Source organism: Podarcis erhardii (assembly GCF_964252035.2).
Source record: "Podarcis erhardii genome assembly, chromosome: 9".
Lineage (NCBI taxonomy): Eukaryota > Metazoa > Chordata > Lepidosauria > Squamata > Lacertidae > Podarcis > Podarcis erhardii.
Genome location: NC_138512.1, coordinates 78,290,850 through 78,317,975, shown reverse-complemented (window position 1 = coordinate 78,317,975; position 27,126 = coordinate 78,290,850). Strand labels below are relative to the sequence as shown.

The window sequence follows — 27,126 nt, the reverse complement described above, 5'->3', positions numbered from 1 at the left end:
TCCAAATGCGATTTTGGTTTTAAATGCAGGGTAAGGAGTCTCTATGGGAGTATATTGTATTTAAAAATGGGGTCTGATACCCCAGTTTTTAGGGGGCTAACCAGGTTGGGATAGCTGGGATAGCAGGCTTGTTGGTTTTGAATGTCTTATTTGGATATTTTCAATTTCGTTGTTCTGTATGGGACAATGACAATAAAGATTATTGTATCGTATCGTAATAGTCCCACTCTATTTTGCCTTGGTCAGACCACACTTGGAATACTGTGTCCAGTTCTGGGTGCCACAATTTAAGAAGGACGTTGGCAAGCTGGAACATGTGCCGAGGAGGGCAACCAAAATGACCAAGGGTCTGGAAACCAAGCCTGGTGAGGAACAATTGAGGGAGTTGGGTATGTTTTGGCTGGAAAAGAAGAGACTGAGAAGAGAAACTTGCTGGTATCTACACCCACAATGGGTGAGGATCCTCTTGCCCTGCTTTGTTTGACACGGGATGCCAAGGTCTGCAGCCTCACCCCCCTCAGTGACATCACAATGCATTTTACCTTTCAGCTACAGGTGTGCTTGTGATTGTGTATGGTGGAAGAGGAGAGCAGGCAGCCAATCAGCAAGCAGCTGGACTCACACAGCTGCTGCTTGCACTATGTTGGGAAGATAGGGAAGTGAGAAAGGTAGGTGGAGAAAGGTGAAACAGGCCTCGCCAAAGACTCCCGAGTAAGCTTAGAAGTCATGGAATGAGAGGAGAGGTCCTCTTGTGGACCAGGAATTGGTTAAGTAGCATAAAGTAGAGAGGAGGAAGAAATGGCAGCTCCCCGAATGGAGAAATGGAGAAAGTGGAGGCCCCAAAGGATCAGTGTTGGGATCTATGCTTTTAAATGATCTAGAGTAAGCAGTGAGGTGTATGAGGTATGCTGATGTCAACAAATTGTTCGGGGCCATTACAACAACAAAAAATTGTGACATGCTCCAAATTGTTGTTGTTGTTTAGTCGTTTAGTCGTGTCCGACTCTTCGTAACCCCATGGACCAGAGCACGCCAGGCACCCCTGTCTTCCACTGCCTCCCACAGTTTGGTCAAACTCATGCTGGTAGCTTTGAGATCACTGTCCAACCATCTCGTCCTCTGTCGTCCCCTTCTCCTTGTGCCCTCCATCTTTCCCAGCATCAGGGTCTTTTCCAGGGAGTCTTCTCTTCTCATGAGGTGGCCAAAGTATTGGAGCCTCAGCTTCAGGATCTGTCCTTCCAGTGAGCACTCAGGGCTGATTTCCTTCAGAATGGAGAGGTTTCATCTTCTTGCAGTCCACGGGACTCTCAAGAGTCTCCTCCAGCACCATAATTCAAAAGCATCAATTCTTCGGTGATCAGCCTTCTTTATGGTCCAGCTCTCACTTCCATACATCACTACTGGGAAAACCATAGCTTTTACTATACGGACCTTTGTTGGCAAGGTGATGTCTCTACTTTTTAAGATGCTGTGCTCCAAATGGACCTCTCCCAATTGACTGAATGGGTGGTAAAATGGCAAATGTAATTTAGTGAAATCAAGTTGATAGACACTGGGGTCAAAACCCCTTAGTTTCACATATGTGTTCATGGGATCTGAACGGGCAGTGGCTGACCGAGAATGAAACCTTGGGGTTGTAGATGGATAAAGATGTCAACTCAGTGTGCGGTAGCTGTGAAAAAGACAAATTCCATGCTAGGGATCGTTAGGAAAGGAACTGAAAACAAAACTGCCAGGACTCAGGAGGGTCATAATGTCATTATACAAATCTATGGTGTGAAAGCGCTTAGAGTACTGGGCACAGTTCTGGCTGCCACACCTCAAAAAAGATGATGTAGGGTTGGAAAAGGCTCAGAAAAGGGCACCCCAAAACGAGCAATGAGTGAAGGTTGCAGCATTTGGGACTTTCTAATTTAGGGGAAAGGTGATTGAGTTGTGACGTGATAGAAGTTCATAAAATTGTGCATGGCATGGAGAAAGTGGATAGAAAAAAGTTTTCCAACTCCCTTTCTCATAATGCTACAACGCGTGGGCATTTTATTTTTTAAAAATTATGTACTGCCCTTCATTGAAAGATCTCAGAGTGGTTCATGGAATAAAATACAAGATAAAACACAATAAAGAATTAAAGCAAAACAACAACACAACAATCGCCCCTTCTCACAGATACATTTAAAAGGCTGCAGGATATAATAATACTAATAATACTAATAATAATAATAATAATAATAATTTTATTTGCATTTCTGATACATTACAATGCAAGAAAAAAACAAAAACCTGAAAATAATTACATATTATTATATGTATTATTACATATTCTATTACATTAAAAAAAATACAGTCATTGTCAGACTTCCCTTCCTCTCAATACATGGTTCCTTTTAACTTCCACTTCCTCTCACGTCTTCTTAGTTCCCCCAGTCTTTCTCTGCTCTTCCCGTTAACTCTAGCTCTAACTTACACTGCTGAAAATATTACCATCCTGCTAGGTTAATTGTCTGCTTATAATATTTTTTCATATAATCAATAGATAGTGTCCAGAACTTGTGGGTATTCAATGCAGCTAAATGTTTGAAGATTAAAAGGAAGTCCTTCTTCACACAGTGCATCATTAAACTATGGAACTCCCTGCCACAACAGGCAGTGATGGCCAACAATTTGGATGACTTTAAAAGAGGATCAGAGAAATTCATGGAAGAGAGGGCTATTGATGGCCAGGGGCGTCACAAGGGAGGTGCAGGGGGTGCGGTCGGTCCCGGGTGTCATGCTGGGGTGTGTGTGTGACAAAATCCCCTGGGCGGATTGGCGTGGCGGTGCTCACACCCCTGGCAGGGGGATTTTCGCGATCGTCACAAAAATCTGCCCACTGATTGGAGAAATACACCTGGCGTGCGGTGCTGGCCGCCGGGGATGTACCCGGCCAGCGGGCAGCCTTTGTACCCCCTGGGGGTGGCGCTCGCACCCCTGGTGTGACGATCCTCCTGGGGGTGCTAGGGCCACCCACTGACTGCACAAATATGCCCAGCGTGTGGTCTGGTTGCCAGAGATGCACCTCCTGGAGGCCGCGTAAGTGCGCTGGGATGTAGAACTTTGCGGGTGCCTGGGGGCCCATAGTGCTGCATAGATGGTGCCTATGTGTTCGAGGCTTGATGGTGAGCTTGTCTCTTGATCTAGTCCCTTTGTGGGTGTTTCTTTCTGCTTGTCTCTCTAGCCATGGCCCCAAAGAAACCTGCAGCGCCAGAAAAGCCAGAGGAGCCACCAAAGCCACCTCCCGGGAAGCTCAAATGGACATTCTATTCCACCTTTGGAACCATCTGCGTTATCAGCTTCTTCACTATGCTCGTTCTCTGTAAGTCCAGCTCAAGCTGCTGTCATGCAACCTCTGTTGAATAAGCTGCGCTGCCTGCTTTCTCTTGCCGCGCACTAGAGTTGCCGCAGGAGGATTAAACAAACCAGCCTGTGTTTGGCATGCACAAAAAAGGTGGGCCAGTTTGCCTGAGGCATTGCTTCACTCTGTACGTGCCAACACCAGTTTACTTCCATCTTCGGAACTTGCACGTTTCCAAATGCCACACGGTGCCCCTTCTGCACTTGTAAGAAGCCACTCGTTTAGCCTGGTGGCACCTGAACTTTGGCAGGTACCATCTTCTTTGAGGGATGCAGGTGGCGCTGTGGGTTATACCACAGAGCCTAGGACTTGCTGATCAGAAGGTCGGCGGTTTGAATCCAAGCGACGGAGTGAGCTCCCGTTGCTCGGTCCCAGCTCCTGCCAACCTAGCAGTTTGAAAGCCCGTCAAAGTGCAAGTAGATAAATAGGTACCGCTCCAGCAGGAAGGTAAACAGCATTTTCATGCGCTGCTCTGGTTCACCAGAAGTGGCTTAGTCATGCTGGCCACATGACCCAGAAGCTGTACACTGGCTCCGTCGGCCAATAAAGCGAGATGAGCGCCGCAACCCCAGAGTCGTCCTCTTTGAGACAATTGTCAAAAACACAATGGCGTAGTGTGGGGTGGAGAGAGGTGACATGGCCCCGGGTGCAGAATTCTGAGGGGGCGCAACCTGGCTCCCTCACCAAGGCTGTGTGACTGCTGCCTTCTGGAGCCATGGGGAGGTGAGCTGAACCTAGGGCCAGGTCTTTGGGGCTGTGACGGTGACTCCTTCTCCTCGTGGCTGGTGAACGGACACCTGTCCCGGGGTGGAACTTCCACTGGCTAGAGCCCAGACTTTTTCCAGCTTGTGCCAGTCTTTCCGTCTCAGCATGTGTCGTTGGGGAGGCAAGTACCTTGCAGTGGGAGCATAGTGATGAGGGAACTGTGTGTATATTGCTTTTGATCATTGCTTTATTCATCAAACCTTTTATTGGCATCGCATACAAACATCCAAAACAAATCAATACAGTGCCCAGTGGCACAAAACATTTGCTAAAAGAAAGGAGGCAGAGCAGTCTATCGTCACACCTCTTGGTCTCCAGGGAGATCAGACGTCTGCAGTGTATTTTGACCACAACAAACCAAAAAGAGATATTTCTCCACTAACTTGGTGAGCTCCTGATCATTCCCCAGTAACAGAAAATGCATGACCTCCGACTCTGGTTTCCATTTGGGGATACAGAGTTGATCTAGAAATTGCTGACAGAGATCAACATATAGTTTACAATTGAAAACCATGTGTGTGAGGGTTTCCACCAGGTGGTCTTCACATGGGCAAGTTCTTTCTCCTTCCACCCCCCCCCCAGAACCTTTCCCAAAGGGGGTTTGATGGGTTTGAATTAAACCTGGCCAGCAAAAATGCCCTTCTTTCTTGAGGGTTAACAGAGGTTCAAGGTAATTGTGGTTAGTTTCATGTGCCCAAAAAAGTTGGAAATAAAGAGGGAAACATGTTTTCTCTGCTGCTACTGTTAGTTCTTGGCGTTCAATGTCCCACAACCTAGTTTTTATTATAGCCTTGGCAGATGGTAGGGACATCAATTGCAAAAGTTCCACTGACAGCGCGAGTTGCTGTACCTTCTTGTTAAACTGTTGTAGTCCCGGGGAAAGGGGTCTGACAAAACTTAAAGAGGATCTTTATCTGATGTAAGGCAGATGTTTAACAAGCATAGAAGAAATCTCAACCAGGCGAAATCTCAACCAGATCTCCCTCTAGACACAAGGCTGCAAAGGGTACACAGCGTGAGACAGTAAAAATCTTGAAGAGGAAAGCTGCCTGCAATCGTTCTACCAAGTGGGTAAACCCTGGCAGCCAGACTGGAATACCATAGAGCTTTATTGAGATTGCTTCATTATTATTTTTTGTCATGGGAATTTTGTCATAATAATGTACAGACATTATTAATAAGTAAGCAGATATTAGGCAGCTGGAAATCTAAGCACCCTCCCTTGTTTCAACAACTTTAGATATCAAGTTGATCACAGATTCCGAAAACCCGCTTCTATTACCGATGAAAAAACTGAGGATCAATATGGCAGACGGGCTCAGGAATCCGAAGATTGCTCACACGTCTCGTAAGTGGAACAGAAAGACTGGTTCATTTCTCATTGGTTTAAAAACAGCTGCCCATTTTTAAAATCTCAGAAGAAAAGAAAATGGAAGAGTCTTCTGAAGATGGAGAGGATGTAATCTTAAAGGCACAATCCTCCACATGTGCTGAGACTGTCCGCTGCTTAAAGGTTTCTGAATCCAAATTTTATTGTTGTCATCCTTAAGGGGCAACATCTTGTACCCGATCCCATGTTAGCCCTGCTGTCAAAAGAAAACAATACCAAAGCAAGTGTCAAACATAAAGTGTTAGTCTTCTTTCTTATGACACCAGTGAGACAAGTAGTTGCTTCCAGCCGAGGGGAAAAGCACCCTCTCCCACCACAGAAATTTGCAACCAGTATGTGTGAAATATAACGGTTATGGAATGCCAAACTCACCATCAGAGGGTGATAAAAGGAATAACATAAAAAGATAGCTTTGGCTCCCTATGGTCTCAATTTACATTGTTTAGCAACAATAATACAGTACTCTCCCATCTCAGTCACAGAAGCCACTAGGGAGAAATTATCCTAGTGCTTTAAATTGAAGTGCACGATGTGGATTTAATAGAATAGAATAGAATAGGATAGAATAGAATTTATTATTTATACCCCGCTCATCTGGCTGGGTTTCCCCAGTCACTCTGGGGGGCTTCCAACAAAGTATTAAAATACAGTGGTCTAAAATATATATATATATAAAATACAGTGGTCTGTTAAACATTAAAAGCTTCCCTAAAGAGGGCTGCCTTCAGATGTCTTCTAAAAGTCTGGTAGTTGTTCTTCTCTTTGACATCTGGTGGGAGGGTGTTCCACAGGGCGGGTGCCGCTACTGAGAAGGCCCTCTGCCTGGTTCCCTGTAACTTGGCTTCTCGCAGTGAGGGAACTGCCAGAAAGCCCTCGGTGCTGGACCTCAGCGTCTGGGCAGAACGATGGGGGTGGAGACGCTCCTTCAGGTATAATCCGTAATATAAAAGATTTCCCATGGTGACATGTGGGTGAAGGCTTAACACCTGCATTCATCCTGGAAGGCAGCACTTTATGCTTGGTAATTGTTTAAATATTGTTTATAAAACATTCTATAAAGTTTGTAATTTAAAGAAGAAAAGAACAGCTTGCTTGCTCCCCTTATCTAATATTCATTCTGGCTTCTAGGATAATTTTCTTGCTGTTTTCTTGCTGTTGCAGACATTGCTTTCAGCACTTAATGGTTCAGGTAGGTAGCCGTGTTGGTCTGATGCAGTCGAAATAAATTAAAAAATTGTCCAGTAGCACCAACTAAGTTTGTTCTGGGTGTAAGCTTTCGTGTGCATGCACTGAAGTGTATCTGAAGAAGTGTGCATGCACACGAAAGCTTATACCCAGAACAAACTTAGTTGGTCTCTAAGGTGCTACTGCATTTTTTTTTTATTTTAGTGCTTAATGGTTTTAGTTTCATGAGGAGGGGGGAGGGTTGTGCATTGTTGTTGTTTTTCTGGGGAAAATATGGTGTTTTGTTTTATACCTGACTTGTTGACTTCCTTGGGCACCCTACATTGTGAGATAGGAAGACAGGTTATTTAAATAAACTAGCAAATGTATCAGTGTATATAGGTTGGTGATAGCAAAAAATAAACTAACTCTAAGAATGTTTTTAGCCATAGCTTTAGCAGAAGAAGTGGCAAAGTTGCCAGCAAAAATAGAACAATCAGAAAAGACCTTCCAAGCACGGAAAGGAAAGTACAGTAAGTATCTAAATGTCTAAATACGAATGAATTGAAAAAGATAACTTTTATTAAGAACCCAGAGGCCTTACTTTTGGGAATTATGGGACTAGTGTTACCTAAATAATATAAAAATGTATTTATGTATGTGACCACGGCTGCTCGAATGATATGTGCCCAAAGATGGAAAGAAGAAAATGTTCTGACTAAAGAGGAATGGAAACAGAAACTACTGGACTATGCAGAAATGGAAAAACTTACTGGAAGAATAAGAAACCAAGATGATGAAGTTTTTTTAAAAAATAAAGAATGGAAATAGTTTTTTGAATATTTTACAAGATTATTGTAAACAGATCAAGACATTAGCAGGATTAATGTAAAAATGTGCAGTGATATAAAACATACATTGGACATATTGGGTAAATAATAAATAGGTTTAATTCGGAAATGCAGTAAAAATATCATAAACATAAGGAACCGCAGAAAGAGGGGGAGGGGTGTCAAAATAGGACACATGTAATAAGTTGCTTTTTAAGGGATTTCACTTTTGTTTGTTGTAAAATGAAAATTATAATTTAACAAATAAATGTCTAAATTTGACACATCTTGAAAATACAAGGGCAAGCAAATATATATGTGAGTTGAAGTTTGTCTGTCACACGCTCTGATTACAGCATGGGAAAATGGCAGCCCGTTAACTGTCACCAAAATCAAAGAATACCTTACATGAAAGTTAAATGCTGATAATCAGAGTTTATGGTGGACTCAGGAACCAAACTCTATTGGGGATTAATAACTGGAAGATTTGAAACAGCCCTGTATAGTTTTAAGTCCAGTTCACAGTGATATTTTTCTCCCCCATGGGCCTTCTAAGATGTTCAGGAAAGGAACTGTTCCAAGTTCTCATCTGTTTATTTTTTGTTGCAGGATTGTGTGTGTGTGTGTGTGTGTGTTTGTGTTTGTGTGTGTCAGTCTGAATTATGCCAAGTCTCTTCCGATACTTGGGGTGTTGCAGCCAGTGAGGTTAGAATATGACAAGAGGAGTTTGTTGAACAGGTCAGACAATGGCCTTACCTGGCCACATAAGTGTCCTTATCAGCATCCCAATAGAATGGGCTATGCTGCTAGAGCTACAGCTAAGTGCAACTGCCCCCCATTAATGGGTTGGTTTCCCCCTCCCCAACTGTCAGGTGGAGAGAACAACAGGAGCGTATTGTGTGTAGCTGAGGAGAAAGCAGGCTAGAAGCTAGAGATGCAGAAGAGGCAAGAGATTTTGCACTAGAACAATAGAATTGTAGACCTGGAAGGGACCATCAGGGTTGTCTAGTCAATGTAGGAATCTTTTGCCCAACATGGGGCTTGAACCCACAACCCTGAGAGTAAGAGTCTCATGCTCTACAGCCTTAGCCGTGTTAGTACTAATGCTGTGAGCCCCTCAGCCTTGTGCTCAGGTTGTTGTTGTTTATTCATTTAGTTGTGTCCGACTCTTTGTGACCCCCTGGACCAGAGCACGCCAGGCACTTCTGTCTTCCACTGCCTCCCTCAGTTTGGTCAAACTCATGTTGGTAGCTTCGAGAACGCTGTCCAACCATCTCGTCCTCTGTCGTCCCCTTCTCCTTGTGCCCTCCATCTTTCCCAACACCAGGGTCTTTTCCAGGGAGTCTTCTCTTCTCCTGAGGTGGCCAAAGTATTGGAGCCTCAGTTTCAGGATCTGTCCTTCCAGTGAGCACTCAAGGCTGATTTCCTTCAGAATGGAGAGGTTGGATCTTCTTGCAGTCCATGGGACTCTCAAGTGTCTCCTCCAGCACCAGAATTCAAAAGCATCAATTCTTCGGCGATCAGCCTTCTTTATGGTCCAGCTCTCACTTCCTTACATCACTACTGGGAAAACCATTGCTCTAACTATACGGACCTTCATTGCATATATGTGTAAATAAAACTATATGCCATAAAGACAGAGCAGTCTCTGCTAACCTTCGTTCCAGGAGATCCAAACCCTGGGTAACCTCTCCCACTCTTTCACCCTTAAATGGTACCTTACTCCCATCCACCCCATACTGCCCGTTTGTTTCATTCTTCCTTTCACTTTCACTTTGTCCTCCTGTAGCAGCTTCCCTCTCTTAGCTCATTTCTCTCTCTCTCCCGTGGTACTTTGGTTTACAAACAGTCTGGTTTGCATATATTTTGGATTACAAACACATCAAACCCGGAAGTGCGTGTTAGTTTCTGTGTGTTGCCACTGTGCAGTGCTCTTGGAGTCACAAGACTCTGTTTTGCATTCCAAAGATTCCAGGCTGTTGGAATTCTCACAGAAGACAGGAGACAGATGTGATGTGATGTCCTGTTCCTTTGTTGTTCGGTTGCTCTCTGCTCTCACAGAGAGAGGATGTATTTTCTTTTCTGTCTGCGTAGTTAGGAATAAAACGCTCTTTAGCCATGTAGTGCATACTATCTTGGCTCCTTCCCTGTGCTGGATATTCTGTGTAATGGGGAAACACGCTTGGAGCCTCATCAAAGGCTCAAGTCGTTAATCATGTTGGAGGAGCTCGGAGGAGCGACAGTGAGTGTCCCAGTTTGCAAACTTTTTTTTTATTACAACCCATTTTTTTGGATTACAAACAAATTTTTTTGGGAGGCCTCATTAGCGAAAGCTCGCCTTGGGTTACAACCTGTTTTGGTTTACAGGGCGACATTCTTCACCATTCTCAGAACAGAATAGAAGAATAGAATTTATTATTTATACCCCGCCCATCTGGCTGGGCTTCCCCAGCCACTCTGGGCGGCTTCCAACAGAGTATTAAAATATAGTGGTCTGTTAAACATTAAAAGTTTCTCTAAACAGGGCTGCCTTCAGATGTCTTCTAAAAGTCTGGGAGTTGTTCTTCTCTTTGACAACTGGTGGGAGGGCGTTCCACAGGGTGGGTGCCACTACTGAGAAGGCCCTCTGCCTGGTTCCCTGTAACTTGGCTTCTTGCAATGAGGGAACCACCAGAAGGTCCTCGGTGCTGGACCTCAGTGTCTGGGCAGAACGATGGAGGTGGAGACACTCCTTCAGGTATACAGGACTGAGGCCGTTTAGGGCTTTCAAGGTCAGCACCAACACTTTGAATTGTGCTCGGAAACGTACTGGGAGCCAAAGTAGGTCTTTGAAGATTGGTGTTATGTGGTCTCAGCCGCCACTCCCAGTCACCAGTCTGGCTGCCGCATTCTGGATTAGTTGTAGTTTCCTGGTCATCTTCAAAGGTAGCCCCACATAGAGCGCATTGCAGTAGTCCAAGCGGGAGATAACTAGAGCATGCACCACTCTGGCGAGACAGTCCGCGGGCAGATAGGGTTTCATCCTGCGTACCAGATGGAGCTGGGAGACAGCTGCCCTAGACACAGAATTGATCTGCGACTCCATGGACAGCTGTGAGTCCAGAATGACTCCCAGGCTGTGCACCTGGTCCTTCAGGGGCACAGTTACCCCATTCAGGACCAGGGAGTCCTCCACACCCGCCCGCCTCCTGTCCCCCCAAAACAGTACTTCTGTCTTGTCAGGATTCAACCTCAATCTCAGGATTCAACTTCTATCTCAGCACCCTTCCTGGCCTACAGAACCTCTTTCAATGCAGAGGGTTCCATTATCCACCCTAACCTCAAATATGGTGATGATAAACAGCCCTGAAGTGCTTCTCAAAATCTACTCACTTGATCCTTTGCAATGGAAACACTACTGATATAACGTTTATTCTCAATGGGGTTCTTTCCTTCCTCCAAGAAGCTCAGAACAGCATGCATTAGATTCTCCATTTTATCCCTGCAACAATCCTATGAAGTACAGAAAGGGATATGAGAATAACCTCAGGTAACCCAGAATGCCTAAGGCCTGAGCAGGGATGTCAACCCCTTGCTCAAATATTTTTTTTATTGTTTTAAAACCCAAACAAAAATACAATAACCACGAAACACTTATCCAGTAGCATATCTTATTGTGTCTGTTTTATCCATGGACTGAGAGGAGATATGATGGCCACCTTCAAATATCTGAAGGTCTGTCACATGGAAGAGGGAGCATGCTCTGGAGGGTAGGACTTGAACCCAGGGCTTCAAGTTACAAGAAAGGAGATTCTGGCTAAACATGAGGAAGAACTTTCTGACAGTAAGAGCTGTTTGACAGTGGAATGGTCTCCCTTGGGTGGTGGTGGACTCTCCTTCCTTTGAGGTTTTAAAGCAGAGGTTGAATGGCCAACGGTCATGGATTCTTTAGCTGAGATTCCTGCATTGCAGGGGGTTGGACTAGATGACCCTTGGGGTCCCTTCCAGCTCTACAATTCTATGATTCTATGAATGAATAAACCAAGATTTCTTTTTTTTTTGTCTTTTTAAAGCATGTTTAATAAATGTCTTTTTAAAGCATGTTTAATAAAGATATGTATAAAATTAAAAAAAAAAATAAACCAAGATTTCAAAAGCCCTTCCAGCATATACTCAATTCAATGCCTGCTATTTCAAAAGCCTTTTTTTCCTCCCAGAAGACCTCTTCAAGAAAGGTAAACCGAAGACTGCTGGTGGCTGGGATTTTTTTGGGAAGAGTTTCTACTACATTTCTAATGAGGAAAAGACCTGGCATGATGCGGAGAGCTTCTGCCTGACTAGAGACTCCCACTTGGCCTCCATCCTAAGTGACGAAGAGCAGGTCTTATATGTTTCTTTCCCCCCTCCTCACTCCTTGATATTTGGGATTCAAAGTGTATTGTTCTGTCCACCCCTGTTCTTACTTTCACATGCAAATATTTCATGACCCACAAAGTGCAACTCCTTGCATTATCTGTGCTTTATTTATGACGCTTGAATGCTAACGCATAACGTAAAGCTTGCTTTATATTCCAGTTATTTTTTGCTTGATGGAAGACATGGAACTAGTGCTTTTTCCCCCTTAAAAAATGTTCAGGGTTATTCTCATTTTCCTACTCGTATTGAAATACTGCCCCTCAATGAGGCCAAACTTTGATTCACAAAATGTTTAGGGGTATGCATACCCCAACAGAAAAAAAGTACTGCACAAAACTATTAAAAAAAAAATGTATCTACAGTGGTACCTCAGGTTAAGTACTTAATTCATTCTGGAGGTCCGTTCTTAACCTGAAACTGTTTTTAACCTGAAGCACCACTTTAGCTAATAGGGCCTCCCGCTGCTGCCGCGCCGCTGGAGCACAATTTCTGTTCTCATCCTGAAGCAAAGTTCTTAACGTGAAGCACTATTTTTGGTTTAGCGGAGTCTGTAACCTGAAGCATATGTAACCTGAAGCGTATGTAACCCGAGGTACCACTGTATATAAATACAATACACCACACACACTCCAGAAGTTCAGAAACAAAGCAGAACACCCCCAGAGGTTAAAAAATAGAGGCCCAGACTCAGCAGTGTCTTGTGCCTGGTTGGCACCTGGTTGGCACCTTGGGGGAGCAGGCACAGGGGCGTAGGAATTGGGGGCGGTTGGGGCAGGCCGCCCCAGGTGTCATCCCTGAGGGGGAGTTGACAAAATCCCCCTGGGCAGATCGCCACAGCACTGATCGCACCCCCCAGCGGATCGCCCAGCTCCTGGGTGCATGGCATGTGTGCTACTCTGGTTGCCCGAGTGGCTAGCTCTGTCGCTGGGCAGGCACCCCCCCCCCAGGGCAATACCTTGACCTTCCTGTTCTGGGTGCATGTATGTTACATCTTCCTCACACAGCCCTAGAACATCGCAAAGCGGCAACAAGCATGCTGCCCTGCCAGGCCCGTGCCACTTTGCGATGCTCTAGGGCTGTGTGAGGAGGATGTAGCACCCAGAACAGGAAGGTCAAGGTATTTCACATCTGGCAACCAAGGAGCCCCTTTGGTTACGGATAGTAGAGGAGTAGATGAGCCTTAAAAGGCTAAAATGTGTATACAGTGGTACCTCTGGTTGCAAATGGGATCTGTTCCGGAGGCCCTGTTCATGTCTGCACGTCTGTGCTGCGCGGGTCGTGATTCGCTGCTTCTGCGCATGAGCGTGACGTCATTTTGCACATCTGTGCATGTGCGAGCGGCAAAACCCGGAAGTAACCCTTTCTGGTACTTCCGGGTCGCCGCAGGATGCAACCCTAAAACGCGCAACCTGAAGCAAATGTAACATGAGGTATAACTGTACTCGATTTTGACCAAACTCAGTCTCCCAGAGCAAAACATACATCAGGAGGCTTACTTTGGTCCAAATCGTTTTTACACTTCCAGAGTTAACACTAAATACAGTGGTGCCCTGCAAGACGAATGCCTCACAAGACGGAAAACTCGCTAGACGAAAGAGTTTTCCGTTTTGGAGGTGCTTCGCAAAACGAATTTCCTATGGGCTTGCTTCGCAAGGTGAAAATGTCTTGCGAGTTCCTGCGGGGGTTTTTTCCTCCCCCCCCTTTCTAAGCCGCTAAGCCGCTTATCCGCTTATCCGCTAAGCCGCTAAAAGCCGCTAAAAGCCGCTAAACCGCTAATAGCGCTAATCCGCTAAGCCGTCAATGGGCTTGCTTCGCAAGATGAAAAAACCGCTAGACGAAGAGACTCGTGGAACGGATTCTTTTCGTCTTGCGAGGCACCACTGTACATTGCTTCTGGTAGATGAGTCCCCCAAGCCACCATTTCTCCAATGAAAATAGGGACGTCCCGTTCCATAAAGAAAATTTTCCTATTCATACCCCTCCCATCTGACTGAGTTGCCCCAGCTACTCTGGGCAGCTTCCAACATATATAAGGTAAAGGTACCCCTGACCATTAGGTCCAGTTGCCGACGACTCTGGGGTTGCGGTTCTTGGAGAACTGCAAATGGATGACAGTGAGGTAGCACAGATGGTGGTTGTGACAGAATTAATTCAGTATCTGTGCAGTGGCTTTCAACTTGTGTCCTCGAGAACCTGAGTTCCATGGCAGCTTAAGTTCCATGGCAACCTTCAGTTGGAAGATGAAAAAGAGGCTTTTGTGAAATTCACTTCTCCACCACTACTGAAATTTCTTGCAGTGAGTCACCACAAGAATATGTCAGGCAAATTCTCCAGCATGTTCCCACTTAACGTAGGGTGAAATTAAACAGGTTCCTGGCAAGAAAGGTTGAGGTGACTCCTGAAATGTGTTATTTATGCAATTCAGATTGCTTTGCCAATATGCACAATACTGTATTGGCCCAAATATAAGCCTCAAGCAAAAATAACCCGCACATTTAAAATTCATGGAGGGGGGGGGGGGAAAGACAGTACCCAAATATTAGCAGCTCCTTTAAAATTCACTCACACCTGTTCCGTTTTACTGCATGTCTGTTTCAGCAGCGATATCGTAAAAGCCAATTTTAGTAAGGTCGCAAATTTAAGCCATACTTTAACTTTTCACGGTCAGAATTTTGGGGGAGGGGGGAGGAAGTGCAACTTATATTCAGACCAGTAGGGTACTTATGCTTCAGTAGCTGAGTTTGGGCATTTTGTCATGTGAGGTTGTTCCTTCCTCCTGCAGAACTACCTAACTTCTCAGCTCAGTGATCCTACCTGGATTGGCCTTACAGATGAAAACGAGGAAGGCAACTGGAAATGGACAGATGGCTCCAGAACTAAAGCACAGTGAGTCTTCAAAAGTTTGCTCAAGTTCAAAAGTGGTGCAGGACCCTCATTCTTCTGCTTTGGTAGACCTAGCTTCTCTCTGTCTCTCCAGTTTAATGGCCTAGGACCCTCTTACCTACGGGACTGCCTCTCCCGGTATGCCCCGTGGAGGACCTTAAGGTCCATAAATAGCAACACCCTAGAGGTCCCGGGCCCTAAGGAAGTTAGATTAGCCTCAGGCAGAGCCAGAACCTTTTCAACCCTGGCCCCAGCCTAGTGGAACACTCTGTCTCATGAGACCAGGGCCCTGCGGGATCTGATTTCTTTCCACAGGGCCTGCAAGACAGAGTTGTTCCGCCTGGCCTTTGGCTTGGAATCCACTTGATCCCCTCCCCCTCTTTCCTTTTTCCTTTTTCCTTCTGTGATGGAACTCCTATTTGGGGACTTCCCTGGCTTTTTTCTGGCCCACATAGGACCAGCCTTGGTGAAGACTTGACGTTTTCATCCCCAAAAAGTTTTTGATTTGAGTTTCTATCGAAATGAGGCTGCATTTTAAAGTTGTATTTTAATCTTGTTTTTAAGTTGTATCTTAATCAATTGTTTTATATCTGGTGTTAGCCGCCCTGAGCCTGGTCTTGGCTGGGGAGGCCGGGGTATAAAAAATGATGCTGCTGCTGCTGCTGCTGCTGCTGCTGCTAATAATAATAATAATAATAATAATTAATAAATAGAAGTCTTTCCACCTTTTGCCCCCAGATATTGGTCTCTCGGCAACCCCAGCTACTCAGAGCATGATGGAGCGCTGGATAAAGACTGCACATCCATCGTGCCGTCATCTGGCGGATATAACTGGAATGACGACTACTGCCACAAACTACATAAATGGGTGTGTAAGGAGAACATAGACATTGAAGAACCATAAAGTTGGGGAAAACTGGGCCAATACCTTACTGAAGGCAGAATGGTTTTCATTCCATTGTTCAACTCCAGGAGAAGTCTGCTTAGCCACAGAACGAACAGAAACATCCAGTTCCACCCAAGCCTTGTTCTTTGTGCTCCGTGAAACAAAGAGAGTTTGAGAGGTTGTTTGCTATTATCAATTGGTTAGAGAGATTTGTGTCCCAGGTGATGGGTGCCTAGGAAGAGTTGCCATTTTCCTTCAGGGCAGAGTTGATAACGGCTGCTGTCTTATCAAGGCAGATCCTTGGGATGGGAATAGCTGCCCTTGGCAGAGCTCTTAAAGGAAGGAAACTCATGTCCTGAATTAAAGATGGCAGCTCTGTTGTGGTTAGCAAACAGGCCTTTTCATTTCTTTCATCGCGCCCGCCAGTTATCTCTTCTAAGAGAGGGGAGGACGTGAAATAGCCAAATTACAGCCTTCTGACAACTGCAGGATAGCCTGTGCCCAGAACCCATTTACCATTCTGCCACTGTTCCTGAAGAGGCATCAACGGGTTTAGAAAGGAAAGTGCAAGGGGGAGAGTCTGTTCTGATTGTGACTTTCCTGATGCATGCATTAAAAGGAAGAAAGAAAAAAGATTTAAGACACTCAAAAAGGTGCCCCAGTTAATAAAACAGCAGATAGCAGGCTTGTCTTAAGAATGGTGTTCCTTTATTTTTAACCATTGCATGCAGGTTGGCACGCCTATTTTAAGATAGGCTTGCTGTGACACATATGTGTAATAAATAGTGGAAATCAGACATTTTTTTCTGGGGGTACTCAAGGGTTCGCAGCACCAGCAAAACCCGCCCCCGCCCCCTGTTAAAAGTGTGGTCCTTACTGTAACAACTAAATGCTGAGTACAGGCAGCTTTCCCCCCCTTTTCTTTTTAAACTAAATGTTATTAGAGTTTACAAAGAGAAATACAAAACTTAATCTCAAATATCTTTTTGTCCAACATTAATCTAAGAAAGATAAAAACATGGCAAAGAAGGAAAAACAGGGAGAGGGAGTAGAAAAAAGAGACTGAAAAGAGTTTTTAAGAGGCAACAGAAAAAATACAGTTCACAGATGAAAGAACTTCCAATTCTTCATCTGTCTGCTATAAATAAATAATAATCACTTCATCCACTCTGATAGAACACCTAACAAAACCACTTTCTATAAACATTATCTTCAATCCCCAGATCCAAATGTCATTATTTCATATTCTTTTTCACAAAAATAGTCTATGGGAGGTTTCCAGTATTTAGTCAATGTTAACAATGACCTTTTCCTGTCAATATTGTCATCTCAGCTGAGTCCGTTAATTTTAGCAACCATTCTTCCATTTTTGGTGTCAGGGAACTGCCATCAGCTCAGAGGCGAGAGGTGGAAGGGCAGTTGGGTTACAGGGAGCCTCCGAAGATCGTGAGAAGCAGCTCTTCTTCCGGGGAGGAAGGAAGCCCCGCTGTTAAGTTGTGGGTGAACATATCAGACGACACAGCGATTCTTCAAACAGCTCTTGTTTATTCACAGGCCAGGACAGAACTGAACTGAAGGGTTCAGTCAGCCTGCTTATATAGAGCTGCAGTACAACGTAACTGTAACAATTTTCTAAAACTATCCAATCACTGAACGTCACTTTCAATCCTTTATTTGCATAACTATCTACAGTATCCCCCTGCTGGCCCAGGGTGAGAACTTCAGTACATAGCACCTGCCTCCAGTGGGGAAAGGATGCAGGGCTTGGAAGATGCTAGAGAGAGCCGCAACACCGAGCCTGAGCATAGCGGGGGGGGGGGAGGCAGGTCCCCCTTTGCCCACGCCCTCCCTGCACAGTCGGTTTATGCACAGAGAGGAGAGGCGTAGGGTGGGGGTCAAGAGACTGCTCTGCTGGGGAAAGTTTAAGGACCACCCACTCCCAGATTCTGCTAGTGACTGAGCAGACATGGAATTGAGTCGTTCTGCACTGTGAATGTTTTTGCACCAATAATAAAGCCTTCAAAAGACCAGTGGGGGTCTTGCCTGTTCGCTCTCAAGCAACCACACCGGTATACACCTAACAGTTGGTAATGAGGAAGCTTTCTATCTTTGTTCATATAATCGTCTCGGTCAAAGGAATGCTCTGGCAGAAATATTACTCTTGCTTCAGGAATAGCTCCACTCCACCCCAATATGTAAATATGGGAAAATCAAATTAATCTACAAAACCTCTGATATATATATATATATATATATATATATATATATGTGTGTGTGTGTGTGTGTGTGTGTGTATATGTATATATATATATATATATTCCATATAACCATATAACCATATATTCCATATATATATATATATATATATTCCATATAACCGAAATAACAAAACAGAGCTTCACATAACTAAGACATAAAAACTAAACCAAAATGAAGGTTGATGAGATGTTACTTTCACAAGAAGAAATGCTAAAGCTGGTTTTCTGGATATTTGCCATCAGATACAAGACAGGTAAGTACCGCCATAAGAATTGAAGAGAGCACAAGGTTTAAAAGATATACAGAAACTGTTACCAGAAAATAAGGGCGTGCTTTTCGATGGCCCAACTCCCCAAGTTCGCTACCAGATTAATGAGCTGAGGCAGAAATTCAGTGAAAGCAAGGCTGATTTTTATTACCTGTTGCAACAGAGTCCCCCCCCCCCCGTCCCCGCTACTGTGAAGAAGGACCCAGAGCCAAGAAAAAAACACTCTTTTAAAAGGTTTGCCTTTCCCTCTGGAGAAGGGCATCCCCTTTTGCAAACGTCAGAAATGCGTCACACATAAGGTGGGGTTATAGTGGCTCAGGCAGGTCAAGGTGTGATATTCCTGAGGATTTGCAGGACGAGGTATCCGACTTCCCATACCCCAACCCATATAAATAAGAGACCAATGAGACTGGGTTTTGGGTAAAAATAGGCCACAACCTTATTGAATACAGATGAAAGAAGTTTGAGAAGATATTGAATTATTTGGGTAGGTTTGAACAATTTGGGGCAATTAAAATGTTAAAAGTTAAATAAACCTTGTGGATGGAGGAGTGTTAACGTACATAAAATTGTACATATGGTTGATTTGAATATGTTATTATTGATTATGTATACCCAATGTATCAGCCGCCTGGGGGGTTTTACTGTTTGTGTTTGGGTGTTGGTAAAAAATAAAATTTTTAATAATAATAATAATAAACAGATGAAAGAGGTTTGGCTTGGGCATGCGGCAAACAAAGTACTTCCGGCCTGCCTGCTGGAAGTGATGTGTGGTCAATCCATGTGGGAGTTCCTAAAACTTACATCAAATAGGGTGACCCCCACAGGGACCGCTGTCTGGGGGAGTGCCTTCGTCTTTGGCCTCTCTGGGCACTCGGACATGGCCACTCCCCCTGGATCCCTTTAATGGGATACCCCAGTGTTTGGAGTGGCAGGCAGGGGCTACAACCTTCCCTCCGTCCAACACAAGGGATTGCCCCAATGCTCAACCAGTTGTGACAAATTGCTATGAGGTAGGCAAAACCTGGTGGGCAAATTCCTACCCGGCCCAGTAAGAACGGCGACCACCGTAGCCACAGCAAAGTCATTGCCTATCAGTGTAAACCGTGGGTGGGTAGGATGGGGAGAAAACCCAGCGCAGGAACAAACAGGACATGCCCCAGGTGTGGGCTGCTTAAATGGGCAGGGGTGGATCCGAGGGAAGCCCACCGTTGGCTCCACCCCTGGCTCTGCCCACATCCCAGCCTTCATCCCCCTTCACCAATGCAGGGTGCACGCTGAGATCCAGCTCCTGATTGGCGGCGGGGGCAAATACCCCTCCGAGTATCAGGAAGGGCACTGCCGTTTGAATTCCAGAGTCGGGGACCCAGTGAAACCTCTTCCATCCAGCAATGCCACCGCACCAAGGGGGGGGTGAGTGGACTTAGCAAGTTTCACGTGGCTCCAGACAGTTTTACACAAAGCATTTGCATTTCATGAAGACAATCGGGATGCCCACCTGAGCAAACAATGGCAGATTCAGGAACTTCCCCTGATGGCTACCTGCCTACATGATCTCAGGCTAGGGGAATCATGGAGTATTTCCCACAATGCAAAGAGGCAAGAACACATTGTTCCATGGGGAAATTCAGGTCTTCCTTGTTTTCACAGGCTAGAGTGAAAGTATCTGGCATAAGTATACAGTGGTACCAAACTTAATCCGTTCCGGAAGTCTGTTCCAAAATCAAAGCGTTCCAAAACCAAGGTGCGCTTTCCCATAGAAAGTAATGCAAAACAGATTAATCTATTCCAGACTTTTAAAAACAACCCCTAAAACAGCAATTTAACATGAAAATGGTCAAAGGCCTGGAAACGATGCCTTATGAAGAACGGCTAAGGGAGCTGGGCATGTTTAGCCTGGAGAAGAGGAGGTTAAGGGGTGATATGATAGCCATGTTCAAATATATAAAAGGATGTCACATAGAGGAGGGAGAAAGGTTGTTTTCTGCTGCTCCAGAGAAGCAGACACGGAGCAATGGTTCCAAACTACAAGAAAGAAGATTCCACCTAAACATTAGGAAGAACTTCCTGACAGTAAGAGCTGTTCGACAGTGGAATTTGCTGCCAAGGAGTGTGGTGGAGTCTCCTTCTTTGGAGGTCTTTAAGCAGAGGCTTGACAACCATATGTCAGGAGTGCTCTGATGGTGTTTCCTGCTTGGCAGGGGGTTGGACTCGATGGCCCTTGTGGTCTCTTCCATCTCTATGATTCTATGATTCTATGAATTTTACTATCTAACGATACCATTCATCCATAAAATGAAAGCAATAATCAATGTACTGTACTATAAAATAAATAAAACAGTATTGTAGAGGATAAAAAAAAAATTCTTACCTGCACTGAGGATAGTCATTGTTTGGATGGGGGGCTTTTATCCATTTACACAGTCACACAATCAATCAATCAATCAATCAATCAATTAGCTGAACTGGAATCCACACAGTCACAAAAACAAATTAACTGAAAAAGCTTCAAAACAAAAAAATGCAAAATAAATAGCAAAAACAAAAGCACCAAATATAAGGTCCAAATATAGACTCAGAACACTGCAATTGGAAACGGAAGGCTTGAATTACAATGGTGAGAGCAAATGAGCAGCGCAACAGGAAACACGGGGGCTGCGCAAATGAGCATATACTTCTGGGAGTGAGACCCCTTCCACCCACCCACCCACCCACCCACTCGTCCCCTCCCAAGATGGGACCATGTGATGAGCAAATGGGCATCTGAGTCTCTGTGTTCCCCCCGTCTCTCCTCTGCCCTGCAGCTGTCCCTTTGGCATCTGTGCTTCTGCCCCCCTCCCCGAGTTCTCAGTCCACCTTCTGACTGATCATCCTCTCTCCCCTCCCTCATTTTTGGTCCCTCTCCCTCAGAGCATTTCCTATCTGAAGAAGGGTCCGTTTACCACCACCACACCAACGTCACACAGCACAATGCCCTCCACTGTCCTGAGAAACCCTTAATTCTGATTTTATTTTATTCTTTGGTAGATTTACAAAAAGAAAACATACACCAATAAATACATTTTAGAAAGGGGCAAGACTGGACACTGAATTTAATTTATTTATTTTTTTAAATCAAGATTCCTTGCACTCTGTCCTTTTCCCCTGCCCCCCCAATAATATAGGCTCTTAGTCTCCTTTTCTGCTTAGAAATTCTTTCTCCCTTCTGCTCTTCAGAAATACGCTATTCATGAGTTGCAGACGCAAGGTGTACGCTTATCTCTGCATATTTTCTGCCTAGCCTTTCCTAACAACACCCTTAGCAAGAAGCAGAGATGTCATGCAGACCCTCATAACAGCCAACTTAGATAACACTTATTTATTTTGCCAATTAAAAGACTGGCTGGAATCAGCTCGAGGGTGATGACACCTGGGTAAGATAGGTGATTCCCAAGGTAAAAAAACAGTTCCGTGGTTGGAACATCCAATTGAAAGTTAACTTGAAGGGCCCATAAGCTGTTCATGAATTCAGATAACCAATCATATCATTAGGAAGGCCTGCGTACAAGGTCATCATTCATAGAAAATGTTATGAAGGTGCCTTGAATGTTTTGGAGAAATCCTCTGGACCACCGAATAAAGTTTAATTATTTCCACGTGCTGTCTGTTTTCTTTTGGCTTGAAGAACCGGTGAAACCAAGACCCTCCTTTGTAGGGTAACAGTGTTCCACTCCTCCTTTCTCCCCACCTGGGGCGTGTTAGGATATAGTTCCGTTCCACCTTAAAAGGAACAGGCATGACTGTTGTGTGTCACATGCCTGTTTACTTCCAGCACAGTTCTGCTGGGAACTTCCATTTTGTATATTGCTTTTGCATTGCCGTTTTGCTGGACACGAAGGGAAGCAAACATGTTTTTTCCTTTGTTCCTGAACTATGCTGAATAAATGCTGCAAATATGCTTACACATGACTCTGTCCGCCACTTCTATTGTAGAGATTTATTCACTCTGCTAATTAACGTGCTCGGTAGCTTTAGAAGGCTACTGAGGCTTGAGTTGCTGATTGATTGATGCTGTTCCATGACCTGGAGATCGCCCGGCTGCCAGCCGGTGGCTGGAGCCAGCTGGGGGCCTGCCTGATGCCCCCGTCTCCCTGGCAGCATCTCAACAGGGCGGCCCTGCCCTCTGCCTGCCCTTCAGAACCAGCATGTCATGCGGTGCTGGGCCTCATTGGTGGCAGCCCCTTTCCTTCCCCGCCTGCCCTTCAGCCACCTCTATGAGCTGCCGAAAGAGGAGGCTGGCTGCGGCGGCCATGGAGAGGTCATGGAGAGGTAATGGGATGTTGCCTTGCCTCCACCGCTTGGGACAAGTGCCAGCTCATCCTCCTCTCTGAGCTCAGTGGCGGCAGTACTGGCAGGGTGAAGTGAAGGCACAAGACTGGGGGTGATCATCAGTGAGCTGCGCACAGGTGAGCTGAAGCTGAGGCATCTGATCAAGGCCTGTATTTTAAAATGAGCTTAAAGATATATTTGCAAATGTTTGTATGTTTCATGCCAGGCAGAAAGCAGCTGGCTAAGTACTTTGGCAGTTGTTTATCCTCCTGAAAAGGCCCCCCCCCCTGATTTATAGCAGTAGCAGGAGACAAGTTTCTCAAAGTTGTAAAAGGGAATTACAGGCTGGGAGCAAAGGTTATACTGACCCTACATATTACAGAATACAATCAAGCTGCAAAAACACTAATTAAGAGTTGGTAAATAGTAAGATTTATTGTTTAACAGAAAATAATACCATGTGCCTCCTATCAGACTCTAGCCATATTTTCCTAAAGTTAAAGGGCAAAGAGCTAATGGGAAAAGCAGCTGGCTGGGAAAGGGGGGTGAGAACGGAAGAGGCTTCTTTGAAGCTGTTTTTACTGAGTTCCTTTTTACTTTTGAAAAGGCCTTTTCTTCTAAAAAGCTATCTATGTTATGTATGAAATTTGTTGGCTTAATGTAATTATGCAAAGGATTTAGAAAGTAAGAAATGTTAGATTCTTATTTCATTGATGGTGTGTGAGAATTTGAACCCAAGATCTCTGTTTAGATACCACGAGCCATCTGTTTTAGCCATTTGTTTTGGAATGCAGGGGCAACAGGGGCAAAAGGTGATCTGGTAATTAAGGTGTCTTGTCGAGGCAAATGTAAGATATATGGCTACTTGTCTGCCATTTATGGATATAGAAGGAAATATAGCTCTTTGTCTCCCATAAAAGGTAATAGGAAATGGGTGTATCTTTTATGATTGGTTCTAGCAAACAGCCAATAGGAATTTCAACCAGGCTGATTGGACAGAGGCAGCCAAAGGAGGAGCAAGGGGGCTGGGCTGAGGAAATATAAGTGCTGGCCATCAGGGCTGGAGGGCAGGCAGAGCTTTGGTAACCATATACCACTGTGCCTATTATTTATTTGTCTGACAAATAAATTATTATTTTAATTTCTCTATTGCTGCGTTGAATATTTCATTCCAGCTAAGCGTTAACCACGAGCAGGGTGCTACAAAGCTAGTTGCCCGCTAGCCCTGCAGAGCCTCCTTTTATTGAGACAAATATGCAAGCCAGGCAAATACATTTTGGGCTGTGACCTTTACATATCTTCCGTCCCGAGATCGAGGGGTAGTACAAAGTTATTTTGGCACCTGTTTCCACCGCGTCATTTTCCCCTTGCACAGTGTATGACGAAGGAGACAAAAGGTATCAGAGACAAAGGTTACAGACAGGACACCGCAGACTGCTGAGACCGCAAAAGGTCAGACAGAGGGAACGATGTACAGACAGCTGTGGCTTGTCTGGGGGGGGGGATGTGCCCTGCACCCCAGGGTCACGCGTGCAGGCAGACTGTGACTGCCTGCTGGTGGGGAGTGTGCTCCCTCCGGACCCCACTGCCCACTCCGCGATATCCCTACACAGGGAAAATAGGGACATTCCAGGATCAAACCAGATGCCAGGACAGTTTTCGTAATTCCAGGACTGTCCCTGGAAAACTGGGACACTTGGAGAGTATGAAATCTGTATCACTTTGAAGGTTACAAAGCTCTAATATTGCAGAGCTTAAATACCAAATGAGAAATGATGTAGCCCGTGGCTTCTTGGGCTCTGCTTTCTGCCCTGGTTTGTCTTAGTCCTCACCCAAAGTGTAGGAGGTGGTTCTTCAGTGGTAAGAGAAAAATGCCATGTCAATATTAATCTCAGTAGTGGCCTTCTCGGTAGTGGCACCCACCCTGTGGAAAACTCTCCCATCATATGTCAAGGAAATAAACTATCTGACTTTTAGAAGATGCCTGAAGGCAGCCCTGTTTAAGGAAGTTTTTAATGTTTGATGCTTTATTGTATTTTTAATATTTTGTTGGAGCCGCCCAGAGTGGCTGGGGAAACGCAGCCGGATGGGTGGGGTATAAATAATAACTTGGCTCAGAGCTGTCCAGCAAAAGCCAGCGGCAGACAGGACAGATTGGATAGTGCCCTCGTAGTCACCAAGAAGCCTTCCCATTATTCCTAAAAGTTTTGAAAGCATTCCTCTTTCAACACACACATGTACATAGTTTAATGTATTAAAATAAAACCACACAGTGGCTGATAGTAGTAGTGGCATTCTAGGAATAGTGCTGGGTCAAATTTCTCCCTCTAGGAGATTCTGAAGGTGGGAGACAGCTAGGCTCACAGAGCCAGTGAAGGACCTTTCTTTAGCCACAAGGGTCTTGCCCCACTTGGATTGACCTGGGATGTCAAAGACTGCTGCCTCACAGGCCCAGCGCCATCACAATCTGCCTTACCTTTCAGCCACAGGTGTGCTTGTGATGGTGAATGGTGGCAGGCAGCCAATCAGCAAGGCAGGGCAGGCAGCCAATCAGCAAGCGGCTTGTGTCACAGGGCTGCTGCTTGGACCATCCTGGGAGGACAAAGGAAGCGAGTATAAGGCCGTGGGAGGGAGGCATAAGAATCCATGGGAAATATAGAGCAGAAATAGCGTAGGGTTCAAGAGAATCAGACTCGAAGAAGAGCAAGTGAAATCCTTGAAGGGAATCCTAAAGGGAACCAGAATCAGGAGGTACAGTAGTTGCCTCGACACTACAGCAGATTATCCAATGTTGGGAAGATCTTCTTAGGTAATCCTTGAATTTTTAACCTCAACCTCCCATTAATGGAGCTTAAACTGTTCCCTTTTCACAGTGAATATTTTTATTTGAAAATTTAAAAGATAGTTTAAATCTGTTAGGTGACCGTTCCTTCTTTCCCACCTCCTCCAGATATTTCTGAGTTTCCTCCTAACCTTTGCCTCCTTTGCATCACAACAGACTTGCCTTAATTTGATGCAGCGCCATGCTTGGTGGCCACTAAATGCTGGTGGTTCCCGCTGCTTATTGGGCCTTGAACGCAGCACCAGAATCCCCGAAGAGGCAAAGCTCTTCTCACAGTGTGTAGTTAAAACTTCACACAGTGTGTAGGTGAAACCTTTGACAAATTGAGCTTATGGACTTTTTTGCTAGCGTTTGATTACCATGTACACTTTATTTTGTATATGTACAGGGCAAGCAGGTATATAATTTGATAAAGCTGCAATCATAAAGTATTAACAGAAGGTGTAAGAAATCTCTCCATGACCTAATTTTTTTGTGTACCTTGTAAATTATTTGCCCTAATGTTTTAGTAAATAGTTTTCATAAAAAAAAAAAGGTTGGGCGCACATCCACAATTACAGGATAGTAGAGATGAAGATTGTAATACATTTTGTAAATTGTAAGCAAAAGGTTATTTTTATATTATATACAGTTTCACTGTCATTTGTCCTGGTTTTCATCTAGTCATGGAGTCCATAAGTGCCTTGAAAATTTCAGATTTTAGCATGAATATGTTCACTGACTGAGATCAGCATATCAACTTATTTGAACTGCCAGTAAAAAAAAAAAAGGATGATTTTAATTAATTTTTATAATGAAATGTTTTTAGAATGTTTTATTGTTTTATTGTTGTTAGCCGCCCTGAGCCCGGCTTCGGCTGGGGAGGACGGGATATAAATAAAAAATATTATTATTATTATTATTATTAAGCTATGGTACTCATTCCTAAAGGGGCCAGTGATAGCCAGCAACCTTGATGGTCTCAAAAGAGAATTAGCAAAATTCATGGAGGAGGAGGGCTATTGATGGCTGCTAGCCAGGATGACTATGCTAGTCAGAGACAGCAATGCTTCTGAATGTCAGTGGCTGGAAACCGCAGGAGGGGAGAGCTGTTATTGAGTTCGAATCCTGCTTGTGGGTTTCCCAGGGCATCTGGTTGGCCACCGTGAGAACAGGATGCTGTGCTAGATGGGTCATTGGTCTGATCCAGCAGCCTCTTCTTAGGTCCTTGTGCTGCAGGAGGGTATTCAGTGTTGGGTAGATACACACGGGTAATTCCTGAATAGTTAATAATAATAATAATAATAATAATAATAATAATAATAATAATAATATATTTATACCCCACCCATCTGGCTGAGTCTCCCCAGCCACTCTGGGCGGCTTCCACTCAAGTGTTAAAAACAATACAGCGTTAAATATTAAAAACTTTCCTAAACAGGGCTGCCTTCAGATGTCTTTTAAAGAGAAGATAGCTGCTTATTTCCTTCACATCTGAAGGGAGGGCATTCCACAGGGCGGGCGCCACAACCAAGGAGGCCCTCTGTCTGGTTCCCTGTAATCTCACTTCTCGCAATGAGGGAACCGCCAGAAGGCCCTCGGTAACCTTAGCCACCAATTCAAAGTGTTGGTGCTGACCTTTAAAGCCCTAAACAACCTTGTTCCAGGATACCTGAAGGAGCATCTCCACCCCCATCATTCTGCCCGGACACTGAGGTCCAGCGCTGAGATCCTTCTGGCGGTTCCCTCACTGCGAGAAGCCAAGT

At 44.7% G+C, this 27,126-nt stretch overlaps 2 protein-coding genes across 5 annotated transcripts in view; both read left to right on the top strand.

The window, feature by feature from the left end:
• The window catches only part of LOC309350314 (uncharacterized protein), an 80,500-nt gene that overhangs the window by 37,591 nt on the left and 15,783 nt on the right, over positions 1 to 27,126 (top strand). The window contains exon 1 of one of the 2 annotated variants that reach the window (XM_081877234.1): positions 25,248 to 25,348. The exons of the other annotated variant lie outside the window; for it this stretch is intronic. The gene's annotated coding sequence lies outside the window, so the exon portion shown is untranslated. Of the gene's footprint in view, positions 1 to 25,247; positions 25,349 to 27,126 lie in introns of those variants that run through there. 2 annotated transcript variants of the gene reach the window in all.
• LOC309350341 (uncharacterized protein) lies at positions 538 to 16,096 on the top strand. Of its 3 annotated transcripts, none has more exons than XM_081877356.1 (7): positions 538 to 668; positions 3,215 to 3,352; positions 5,397 to 5,504; positions 7,157 to 7,243; positions 11,740 to 11,900; positions 14,718 to 14,821; positions 15,557 to 16,096. In XM_081877356.1, exons 2-7 carry the CDS (start codon positions 3,217 to 3,219, stop codon positions 15,720 to 15,722), a joined length of 762 nt encoding a protein of 253 aa, XP_081733482.1. In that variant the 5' UTR covers positions 538 to 668; positions 3,215 to 3,216; the 3' UTR covers positions 15,723 to 16,096. The 3 variants fall into 3 exon arrangements, with proteins under 3 accessions (XP_081733482.1, XP_081733480.1, XP_081733481.1); XM_081877354.1 differs by having other exon boundaries at positions 11,737 to 11,900; XM_081877355.1 differs by lacking the exon at positions 538 to 668 and adding an exon at positions 675 to 882 and having other exon boundaries at positions 11,737 to 11,900.